At 44.4% G+C, this 12,187-nt stretch overlaps 1 protein-coding gene and 1 pseudogene across 1 annotated transcript; both read right to left on the bottom strand.

The window, feature by feature from the left end:
* Nucleotides 1-1,523: 1,523 nt before the first annotated feature.
* LOC123135200 (uncharacterized) lies at nucleotides 1,524-3,255 on the bottom strand (annotated as a pseudogene).
* A 5,012-nt stretch (nucleotides 3,256-8,267) lies between these two features.
* Nucleotides 8,268-11,065, bottom strand: LOC123140016 (F-box/FBD/LRR-repeat protein At4g00160). Its single transcript, XM_044559747.1, has 5 exons — nucleotides 10,672-11,065; nucleotides 10,544-10,623; nucleotides 9,309-10,205; nucleotides 9,080-9,235; nucleotides 8,268-8,880 (listed from the first exon to the last, which is right to left on the bottom strand). The coding sequence occupies exons 2-5, from the start codon at nucleotides 10,589-10,591 to the stop codon at nucleotides 8,467-8,469; spliced, it is 1,515 nt and encodes a 504-aa protein (XP_044415682.1). The 5' UTR covers nucleotides 10,592-10,623; nucleotides 10,672-11,065; the 3' UTR covers nucleotides 8,268-8,466.
* Nucleotides 11,066-12,187: the final 1,122 nt, after the last annotated feature.

Genomic DNA, 12,187 nt, shown 5'->3' with positions numbered 1-12,187 from the left:
CTTGCGCGCCTATGATGAAGGGCGTGTTCTGATGTCCTACAACTTCTGAAAAGGGATTCAGCTTCATTACGTAGCTTCTCACTTCAGGTAGCAATGGGAAAGTGTTCAGGAGCTCTGGTGGCTGGGAGCTCCTAGTCAGCGCTTTAAGCGCCAGCTAGGCAGCTGGCGCTCGTGGGTATTCCAGTGGGCCGCAGCCCAGTATTGCCCTCCCGCTTCGCCCACTCCTCCCATTTCCCCGCTAGCAACTTCGCCCACTCTCCCGCTTCGCCAGCTCGCAGGTTCGTCCGCTAGTTTTTTTATTCATTTTCGTTCTCTACAAAAAAAGATAGGTTTTTTTCTTCAGTTGGTTTCCTAGGAAAAAAATGCCGGTTTAATTCTGAAAATATCATGAAATTTAAAATGTTTACTGATTTCAAAAAATAGTTCACCAAGTTTAAAAAAAAGTGCATCGGTTTGAAAATAAGCTCATCAAATTTGAAAAAAAAATCATCGATTTGGAAAAAAGTTCATCAAATTTTAAAAAAATCTTCAATTTTGAAAAAAAGTTTGTAGATTTTCAAAAAAAAATCATCAAATTTGAAAAGAAAATCATCGATTTTGAAAAGGATGCTCATGAATATGAAAAAAAATCCAGTGGCTATTGCAGCGATTTTTGTTGTACAGAGAGCATTTCTATGCATGTCACGTTGGTCCTTACATGTACTGGATAATATCGAAATTATACCTTTTTGCAAAGCCAAATTTATGTAATATATGAACTCATAGCAGTACAAAAGATATTATGAACAAACTGTACTATTTTGCAAAGCCAAAATCATGTATCTGAAGTCATAGCAGTACATTGTAGTAATATCTGAGCTCGTAGCAGTACCTAGCAGCCTAATATCTGAATTTACATCATTTTGCACACATAGCACACTGTACTGAACTCGTAGCAGTAATATCTGAACTCATGTAATATCTGATTATTATTATTTTTTGCAATGTCCATTAACAATAGCAACACCATGTCAGCCATGGGCAGACCATCTTTCTTCAGCCAACGGGAGCTCACCTAGCGGTTTGGGTTAGAGGGCTCGGCCGTCGGGTGGCTGCTCGTGGCTCTGGCGGTTGTGTCGGCGTCGATGGCATCCGGTGGAGCTCGTCTTTGCCATGGGGTTGCTGCTCCTCGCTGGCGACGAGAATAGCTGCGGGAAGGACGCTGGGATGGCTGTAGGCGGAGGACGGGATCCGACCGGCGACGGGGGGAGCAGTCATGGCCGCGCTACTGGTGGCGGCTGTGAGGGTTCGAGAGGGAGAGGGAGAGGGAGACCGGGCGAGGGAGGCGCGGGAAAACAATTCGGACCAGTGCTTCGCCCATACGTCGAGGGCTCAGGTAGAAGTGTTTTCCTGAGCGGTTGCAAAATTATGTAAATACGTGGAACTTCAGATTGTTGTTAAACGCAAAGCTGGGTTTTCCTTGCTCCACAAAATTGCACTGCGGCCCAAGACGGCTCCCGTGAAAGTTAGCATTCGGCTCTGATTTGATTCTGGAGTTTGTGAAGTTCGGAGTTGGAGAGGTTCAGAACATGCCCGAAATCTTCAGTTTCTTGAACTCGGGAAGTGAATCCTTGCAAGCGAGCACATCTCCCAGTTGAATATGTTCCTAAGCGCAATCCTCTCCTTGTTTGTCCGTGGGTAGCTGTCCTTGGTATTGCGCTTACATGTCTCACATGCTGGCTTCTCATACAAGTATATGTCCTCAAGACCGACGGCTGCTTCTATCACACCCGCGATATAATCCACAAATTTGTCCTCTGACTGAAACCCAAAGATTCTCAGCACAGTCAGATTGTGGTGCTTGAAACCCGATGCAGGTGCTTCCCACCGTGCACACGCATCCTTCTTCACCTCGGTATACTTGAGCCTCTTCCTAAGCTCCTCGTCCTCGACCATATCACATTGATGATCCCACACCTGCATTTCATCAGGCAAACAAAATTACATTTGAGAAAACAAACTAGCTTATGTAACTTCAATGCACAGAGCAAACTTGAACATGCAGCACAAAGGGAGATTAGCTACAAAGAATTTACCTTGATGGATAGCTCCTGAAGGGAGGGTGCGCCTTGAAGAACGAACATTGTCCAAGTCAGATCGCACTCTTCAGAAATGTCAGCCAAACTCACAAGCCTTAGTTTGTCGAACACCTGAGATAATTCTCTTGGACCTTCCGGTTTAACCCAAATCTGCAAATTTAGACGAATGCGGAGTATGTTAACCAGATAAGAGACCAGAACCTCACAATGGCATGACCAGGTAATGTTACGTGCATCATCAACAAGAATATACAACCTTCACTAACCTTTTCGCTTTCAAAGTTCAAATGCAGGTCCCTTATAGTGGCTTTGCCAAGTAACTCACTTAGCTTGAGCATCTTATGATATGAAAGAGCTGTATTGCTGATACTCAAGGTCTGGAGCAACGGGACATAACCAAAAGACAAAGGATCATGCTTAGATATCCAACATGCAAAAGATAATGTTGTGAGCTTAGGCAGCCAATTCAGATCAACTCTCTCAAAATCACTCTTGAGAATCTCAAGTTCACGGAGTTGCGGGTGTTCCACTTCTAGCAAAGACAGCAGTCCCATGTCACAGTTGCACAAGCGGAGGAACTCCAGTTGCTTGGATATGCTCAAAATTTTAGGGAAATCTGATTCACCTAGCCTTAAATTCTCTAGGCTTAGTCGTGTAAGACCACTGAATGTGTTAGGACAAGCATCAACAAATGACTTGAGCCGTTTCCCGTGAGTGAGGAAATCGTCAGGGGAGCATTGGCTGCCTCCCTTCTTTGTCAGGAGAGTTAACTCGACAGATCCAACCTTTTGTGTTGATATGGTGTCGGCAACAGTCCGGCCAATGCTATCGGATTCATCTCCCAAGAAAAATTGCAGGCGCAGGAGATGAATGGGGTATAGACTTGTCCTGTTTTCCAGCAAGTTCCTGGTTGCTTGAAGCATGTTGGCATTGGCCCGAACTACATGGTCACATGTCAACTTTGACCTGTCATAGTCATAGTCCGAGGAACCAACCGTCAGACAAATTTTGGAGAGCATAGCAGGGATTGGCTTCCACCGTCTGGAAAGGATGCTGGTTCTTGCGGCATCTGCGGTACCAAGTCGCTCTATGATACTCCCTCCGTTCGGAAATAGTTGTCATTGAAATGGATGTATCTAGATGTATTTTAGTTCTAGATACATCCATTTTGAGGACAAGTAATTCGGAACGGAGGAAGTATTAAGCAACAAATCATTAGGCAAATTGCTGAGCCGATCATCTTGATGATGCCCTTCCTCTTCTCCCTGTATTTGGCATGAAAGGAAATCAGAGTTGATTTATTACCATCTATATGATGCTATTTCAATAATTCAATTGTGCGTCGAAAACTCAATTGTGCCAGTTTGACCACTCATAGAAGGAATTATGCCAGGCAATAAAAAAAAGATCTACAGAAACCATGATAAGCAACTGACCAGATTGGCTAGAGAGGACCATCGGTTAGAGCTGTTGAGACCCTTGGCGGATGGTTTGGCCATCGGTCTGGCAGCCGGTCGACGGCGAAGAGAGCTCGACATCGCCGGATGTCACGGGAGCTTGCTCGTCTCCTCCGAAATTCGGCAAGCTGAAGGCTCACGAGTTGCCGTGAATTGCTCTTCTTCGAAAACTGGCGGGTACTGCGGTGCCGTCAGGCCAGATAGTATATATAGCTGCTGGGTTCCCGCCACCAATGGAAACTCGGAGACTGAATTCGAAAGAGTTGCTTCGATTGCCGGTTGCAACTCGGAAATGAGCAGCTTCGAAATGGAGCTGCCGCTGCCTCGATTGGGGAGTGCGGCTCCCAAAGGAGGAGCGGCTTATTTGGGTGCCGCTGCTCAAGCACGGCAGGCGGCGGCCCCTTTGCTCTCTGGCGAAACCCAAGGTGGGAGGGGCGGTGCCACTGCTGAAGCACGGCAGGCGGCGGCGCATAACAGATTCCCGATCCCCTTTGCTCTCTGGTCACCCCTAGTTAGTTTTTTTTTACAGCGTGTTTGGTAATATTTGGAAAGGGGAATGAGAGTTTTAGAGTAGGGAGTTGTATTGAGATTAGATATGGGATGAGTCGTTTTATTTCTAATCTTATGTATGGCGCATGATAGGAATTATGTGAGAGCATTCGAGAAGAAATTATATTTCCTTGTTTGGTCGTGACAATTGACGGTGTCATAGATTAAAGTCTCGTACCCCTTCAATTTGCATTTCCTAACTCTAATTACCCCAACCAAACATGTTGTTAAGGATATGGTGAAACCCTAGAGTTTTTTTAAACATGGTGAAACTCTAGGTGAGGGGTGGCCTGCGATGGAGAGAAATGATGGCACGGATGGGCTAAGAGCAAACCTGACCAGATGGGCCGGCATGACATGGCTCAGCCCAGCCTGGACTAAATGGGCCGACCCATGTACTAGGTGGGTTGTGTCGGGATACCGGCGCTGCAGGCGCCCATCGCTCCTGGCGCCTGCAGCGCCCCGCGCTGGGCCGGCCCATGAAAAGCTCGCAAAACAAAACAAAAATATATGCTCTCCTCAGGATACGACCTCACCACCGTGGTGACAAACAGGTGCCACCAGCCACATGAGCTACTTGCTATTGGTGACTAATAACAGAGGCAGGAGCTTAATAACAAGGTCGCAGTTCTATTTTATTGAACATAATCACTCATCTATGGTATCACTTAATTTTTTTAAATTATTTGGAAAAAAGATCGTGATTTCGAAAAAAGTTCTTCATTTTGGAAGAAAAAGTTCACAAGCCTGAAAAAATTTCATTAACTTTCAAAAAAAAAGTTCATCGTTTTTGAAAATAAAGTTAATCAAATTTGAAAAAGTTCACAGATTTTAATAGTAAAAAATCAAATTTGATAAAGGTTCATCAATTTTGGAAAAACGTTCATCAAATTTTAAAAAGCTAATCAATTCTCAAAAATGTTCATAGAATTTAAGAAAGGTTCAAAAAAATTGAAAAAAACTTCATCAAATTCTAAAAAAGTTCATAAATTTAACAAAGTTCACCGGATTTGAAAAAAGTTCATAAAATTTGAAAAAAAAAATCATCGATTCTGAAAAAAGTTCACAAATCTAAAAAAAGAGTTCATCAATTTTATTTTTTTGCAAAAATTAAGAAAAGTTCACGCATTTGCAAAAGAAAAAGAAAACAAAAAAGAAACCGAAAAAAGATAAGAAAAAAACGATCGCGTTCTGGGAAAAGAATAGAAGGAGAAAAATGAGCAACTGGTCACATGTGGTGGATTGTTCCGATTGGTTGGTGCCTGTTAGCAAAATGCCCTATAATAGGCGCCTGCAGCGCCAAATAGGGTTTGTGCCGGACCAGACTCGTGCCATGCTCTCTGGCCCAGGCACGTCACACCAAGGTAACGGACCGGGCCATCGGCATGTTTAGCCCAACAGTCCGCCAGATTTTTGGCTATTTTTAGGCCTATTTCGGTTGTTTTCAAGGACTAATATATACAAAAACTTTGAAAGGTGAACGGGTCGTGTCGTGCTAGCGAACGCGCCCAGGCAAGGCCCTTGGCGGGCCATGTATCGGCAAGACCCGATCATAAATGTGCCAGGCCACGCATGCGGGCTATCGGGCTACCACGCCAGGACCGACCCATTTGGCCACCTTTGGTTAAGAGCATCTCAATAGGTGCCCCAAAATAGTGCATAACCGTTTTTTAGAGGACATGGTGCAGGCCGAGACGCTGGAGGCGTTGGCCTTCAGCGAAGCCTTTGCTCTCGACTCGGATCTCTATATCAGCAAGGTACACGCTCACGGTGCAAAAATCAGCAGATACCTGCATAGGCTTACTCATGGGGCAGAGCACGCATACAAGATTAGAATAGGAAACACACGGGAGGCGGATTTTACCCAGGATCAGGCCTTCGTGGGGAGGTAATACCCTACATCCAGCATGTCTTATTCTATTGATGTGTTTGTCTCGTGGAGAGATTGGATCAGTTGGAGATATTGGCCGCACACTTGGGAGGTCCCTACCTCTCCTTATATATGTGGATGAGGGATAGGGTTACATGTGACCAAGTTGGTTTACATTGCTTTACATTCAAGTTTTCTACTAGAGTGCACGTGAAATCTGTTTACATGGCCGAAAGTTGTTTCAATGTGTGAAATGTGTTCTTGAAATTATTGAAATCAGCTTTTGAAAATGAGTGAAATTAGTATTTTGAAATAAGTGAGATTTGTTTTCTGAAAAAATTAAAATTAGTTTTTGAAATGAGCAAAATCAATTATTTTCAGATATTTGGAAGTGGTTCTTTGAAATAATTTAGTTTTTAAAATTATTAAAATATTTAAAAATATCTCTAAGTGAAATCAAATTAGAAAATAGGGATTAATATTAAGCTAATTAAATTTCCTAATTTAGATTGATTATTAAATTAGCTGCTTTGGGATGGGGTAAAAAAAGGACAACACCCATTGCAATCACGGTCGTGGACTCCTTAGTAGGGATTGCACTTGCACATGGTGGGCCCTGGCCCTGGGAAATACGAGCCATGCAAACATGAGAATACTTGGCCTGTATATGCATGTGGTCCCATAACTTTTGAGGTGGCAGCATTTTATTGGTTTAGAATCCACCGGTTCCTCCCGCCACCGGTAAAAAGAGGTTTGTGAGCCGCGCGGGCATTCAACCGCCGCACTGAACTTTCTCCTTCGCATCCCCAAGCGACCTTTGCACTGCCTCTGCGCTGAACAAGCGAGTGAGGTTTGTTGAAGGTGTCTCTGGATTAACTTTGCTCTGGAATCCCTTCATGGATGTATTACCCGCCAATGTGTTACCTCTGAGTATAATCAATAAAGCTCCTAGGTTAAAAAAGAGAGAGATGAGTTGACAGTAACTCAAACGGCCGACATGCATCTAAGTAAAGACCCAATGGCTGAAAATGTTTATGGTCTGAAGAGGATGGAAGGTTTTGATAAGTTCACATTAGCCATGAGAAAAGGCACGAAAATTGGGAGGCGCATGATGTATCAAAATTTGTTGTCTTTTTTTCGGGCAAGCGGGTTTTATTCCATAGAAATAGGGTTATAGTTAGGAGACAAAAGAGCCTCGATACACGAAAGACCTACACGAAGGTCTTTGTTTAGGTGTTTACAGGTTTGATCCTTCTGATGTACGACTTTCTTCATTGGCTATCGGGCCTTAGCACAACGACTTTCCGACTGTCTACTACAATAAGGTTTGCTCAATTTTGGTGAAGAAGGGGCGATGACGGCGCGCCTTCAATCCACTCCAGTGCTTCTAGTTGTCGCTAGGTGGTCCACGAACATGGTTAGATTGAAAGTTTAAAAAATGATGTTAGCGATGGCAGCGGGGAGCACACCGAGCTAGCGCGCTTTGGAGATCCCCGGAGCAGGGCAGGAGAGCGCCGTCGCGTTCCTAGCTCCCTTGAACCGTGTTCCGTACTGACAGAGCCAAGTTTATGCTGCCCTGCCTTAAAAACTGCCATTCGCTGAAATTCTAGATTTGCACAAATTTAAAACCAAACCTTACGCAGCATTCCTCTACCGTGCGAGCGTATCCAAGATGAATGCTTATCCACGTATAGCCCAAAAATGCCTGTGGTGGAGGATGTCGTGTTGGGGGTTCCTCGGGTCGACGATGTCGATGCAGATGGTTTGTTGGTGCCTGCCCCTAGGAGCCCCTTGGTAGAAGACAATTACATCAAGAAGTACAATGAGTTCTACGACTTTCCTGACAAATGGATGGCTGACTAGTTTGGATCTGGCAACACAAATGGATGCCTCCTCAAGAAGAAACCTAATAGGAAGAAAGCAAAGAGAAACAAAAGCAAGAAGGGCGGCGTCATCTGGAAGGCGCCTGCGATTGTCAGTGTTCTTGTGTGAAGCTCCGTTGTGTTGTACAAGTGTCGAGGGTTGCGGTGCATTGGGAGGGCTCCATGTGCGGTCACGGTGTTTCTTGTTGTGTGAGTAGTGCGTCTTTGGGTTGTTTGTAACGGTTTTCGCCCGGTTTTCCAAAAATTAACTAGGCAATTCTCTTCTTAACTAATCGATGAGGCAAATCTTTTGCCTCCTTTTTGAAAAAAAATGCGTATATGTTCAACTGGAGCGCTGTCCCGCAAATTTTCTAGTGACAGTCAAACTCGTGAAATATGGCATTTTTGGTCTAAAATTACAGATCACTGGATCCAATATAACTCTAGAAACTTTGGTCTCAAATTTAACTGGATTATCAAATTCTTGAATCCACCGACAACAGTGCCACGATCACTTTCAACCGATTTTAATTATACAGGGCATTGCAACTAAAAAAGCACACCAAATTAAGGAAATGCAGACTTGCGCCGCTTTTTTCTAGTCCAATACAATACTCATTCCAGCCGACTGGTATGCAAAGAAGCTGCGTCTAACCGTCTTCACATATCCTTGCAAGATAATCATCGCTTATTTCAGCAGCCGACAGGAAATGGATTATGGCAGGTGACTCAGTGCCCTCTCTGATTTGCTTCTCCACTGAAGACATCTGCTCATCTGTCTTCGGAAACACTATCGGCTTTAGAGGCTCCACGCCTTCACAGTAGATACATGTGACCCTGTCATACAGGTACACATCCCCTAGATTCACCGCTGCTTTCATGACACGCCTGACATGACTCACCATGTATTCTTCAGACTGGAAGCAGAAGAAGGCTAGCTTGGTGAGACGATGGTGCTTGAAATTTGGTGTAGGTGATTCCCACTGGACCCCCTTGTTCTCGCTATACGACTCCCGCCTCCTCACCTTCTCATCCATTTCCATTTCACACGGATGATCAACCACCTGCGTACCACCCATAGGACAAAGGTAAATGGAACAGGTTAATTTTGCATGCCATGTGAAAGCACAGGTGTGTGCAGTCATGCAATGGAGAATAGAGCAACCCCTCAAAAGAAAAGACTGTAGGGAGGAACATAATGTCCTTAAGAATGGAGCAACCCCTCAAAAAAAAAAAAAGAACAGGCTTTAGTTGAGAACAAACCGTCATGTAGAGCTCCTCCAGGGACGGTGCCGCTTCCAAGTAGAACATTGTCCAGGTGAGATCATACCCTTCAGGAATGCCAAATAGACGGAGAATCCTTAGTTGGTGGAACACATGTGCCTGCCTTCCGGCCAAACACTCTGGTTGAACCCAAATCTGCAACAATAAGCACATGATAGGATGAGTAGTGAGCAAGTGAAGCCAGAACAAAAGCAATCATCCGACTTACCTTTTCACATTTAAACCCCAACTTCAGGTCTCGAACAGAGGTCTCGCCAAGAAATGTACTTAACTTGACCATTTTGTGCCGATTATAAGCAACATTTGAAAGGCTGAGAACCTCAAGCAATGGGACATAGCCAAATGACAGTGGTGGTTCGTTGAAAGCGATCCAAATCTCAAACGCCAGACAGGTGAGCTTCGGAAGCCAGGTGAGTTCGACCATGTCAAAACGGCAATTGACAATACTGAGCTCACTGAGTTGTGCGTGCTCAACTTGGAGCGTTATCCAACTCTTTGTGTCGCAATTGAGAAAACCTAAATAATTCAACTGCTTGCAAGTGACGAGGATGTTGGAGACAAAGTCAGATTCAGCGAATCTCAAGTTCTGCAGGCAGAGGCGCGTGAGACCAGCGAATGCATTTAGACACTTGTTGAAAAACAACACAAACCGTTTCCCATAGGTCAGCATATCGCCAATGGTGCACTCTAGGCGTTTCTTCTGTGTCAAAACTCTGAATTCGGCCTTCTCAATTTTGTGTGTCACCATGGCACTGCCAACAGCATGCCCAACTGATAAGGGTGCATCGTCGCTCAAGTAGAACGTCGCACTGAAGAAGCGGATGGTGCATTCGACTGGATCCCTGCGTGCCAGTATGCTCTTTGTCGCTTTGATAACAACTGCATTGGACATTCGAACCAATTCATCATCGGACATGCCGGTTTTAATTTTTGAGGGCAGTATGTCCTGAGCATTTATTCTAAGCTGTGGGAGCATGGCAGGAAGCTGGCTCCACCGTCTCGAGAGGACACTGGTTCTCACAGCGTCGCGGACATCGAGTCGATCAAGAATGTTGACCAGGATATCATTGGGCAAGCTGCTGATCCTATCATCTTGACTGCCTTTCTGCATTTGGCACAGAAGCAAATCAAATATGCAACATTGGTAGTCTCAAAAGTGGCAAGTTTCATAGTCCCCGAGATAAAATTTCTCTACTGTCGCATAGATGCAGCTTTGATCTATTTAAGATAACACAAATCTAATTTCTCTTTTGTACAAAAAAAAAGTAGATTTCGATAGGCTAAAAGATGATGCAATTTTGTATCAAAAAACTAAAATTTGATAGACTCAAAAGATTCAATTTTTTATGCTGTCTACTAGGCTGAAATTTGACCCCTGTCTGGCTAAGTATATACTCTCAGGAAAATAAGATATTCAGAGGAAGGAGAGGACAAGGAACTCACCTTAGCATTCAATTTGGCAGCCCGTCGCCGGCGACTAGACTTGGCCATCGCCCGAGTTGCTGGTCACTCCGAAAACTGATGTTTAGGGAGTTGTTGCTCGTCTCCTCTTGAAATTGGCGGGTACTGATGTCTAGGCTGTCCACCACCAATTGAGACTCGCCACCAATGGAAACCTGGAGACTGAATTCGAAAGAGGGCCTGTTTCTGATTGTAATCCGGAAAGGACTGCTTTGATTCCGGATTAGCCACTAAAAAAGGGAGCTGCTTCGATTGCGGATTGCGGCTCCGACTGGAGCCAGCTTGATTGCTTCGATTGCCGGTCGCAGCTCGGAAAGGAGCTGCTCGAAAAATGGAGCTGCTGCTGCTTCGATTGGGAGCTGCTTATTTGGTCGCCTACTCGCAAGCAGCACTGGATCCCCATTCGAGGCATCCGACGGCGACGATGACGGCGCGAGGTGGGAGATGGGCGCAGCCGCGCAGGGTAGGCGGCGGCGCATAACTGACTCCCGATCCCCTTTGCTCTCTTGGTGGAAGAAGGAACCCTTAGGGGTGGGAGGCTTGTGATGGAGGAACGATGGCACCGATGGGCTAAAGGCCCAATGTGCAATTGCAGTCATTGTTGTTCAGTCCTCGAGGTCCACCTTGTACTATTTCTAAAAAAAACTTGTAGTAGTATTTCTACTCTCTGCTACTACCAAAAAAAAGTGTTCCTTTTCGTATTTTTTCATGGTAGTACATGTCTAATTAATATAAGATGACCAAAGTATAAACCACACGAAGACATCGATCTGGCAAACTGAAAAAAATAGCTAGCACGCTATAGCGTATTGAGAATTTTTTCGCTAAATATATTAGTGTACAATGTCTCACTAATAGTACGCTATATCGCGATATAGCACGCTATAGCATATTAATAATTTTCTCGCTAAATATATTAGTGTATAATGTCTCGCTAATAGCACGCTATATGGCGATATAGCACGCTAATAACGTATTTTGAGGTTGTCGCTATTTTGTTGTAGCGCGCTATTTTTTTCATTGGGCAAAACTAGTAAAAAGACATCTGAAAGCTATCCTTTACACAATCAAGACCGACGACACCCTTGAGCTTGACTCCAGCGCTCGTTACTTGCCTCTAGCACCACCGCAGCAAACACCAGAGAAAAAAAAGGGTCTCATCTTCAACCTAACTCGACACGGCTAGCTCTATCGCTGATATGCTGGTTGTCAGTCTTACAAAGTAGCTTATCAAAGGTGAAGCCATTACTGTTGAAAGAATTTGGCCAGGGCAGCGCACTGGACACGCCATTAAACTTCAGATCTGGCGGCCCTCAATGGCGCTTGGCACCCATCTGTTTGCATTCTCGTATGGTGGCGCACATTCAGGATTATCATTACATCTTTCATGTTGTACTTTGTGTTTCTGCAAGTGCAAGGTCACTTGCAGTGTTATTTTTTTTATAAAAAAATTGAGATAAAAAATTGTTCATGTTAATTTCAAGAAAAGACAAAGAACTCATTACCAACTTTTTTTTTTTGGACAATGTTCACTTTCCCAATTCTCGGTGAAGTCCCAGCTTTCTGGCTGTTTCATTTACTTCCTTAGTGTGATCATGGTTCGTTTCCTTCTCTAGCCTCCTTTCC

This window comes from Triticum aestivum, chromosome 6B (assembly GCF_018294505.1).
Source record: "Triticum aestivum cultivar Chinese Spring chromosome 6B, IWGSC CS RefSeq v2.1, whole genome shotgun sequence".
Taxonomy (NCBI): domain Eukaryota; kingdom Viridiplantae; phylum Streptophyta; class Magnoliopsida; order Poales; family Poaceae; genus Triticum; species Triticum aestivum.
Note: the sequence above shows the minus strand (reverse complement) of the source record. Positions and strands in the feature narration are given on the sequence as shown.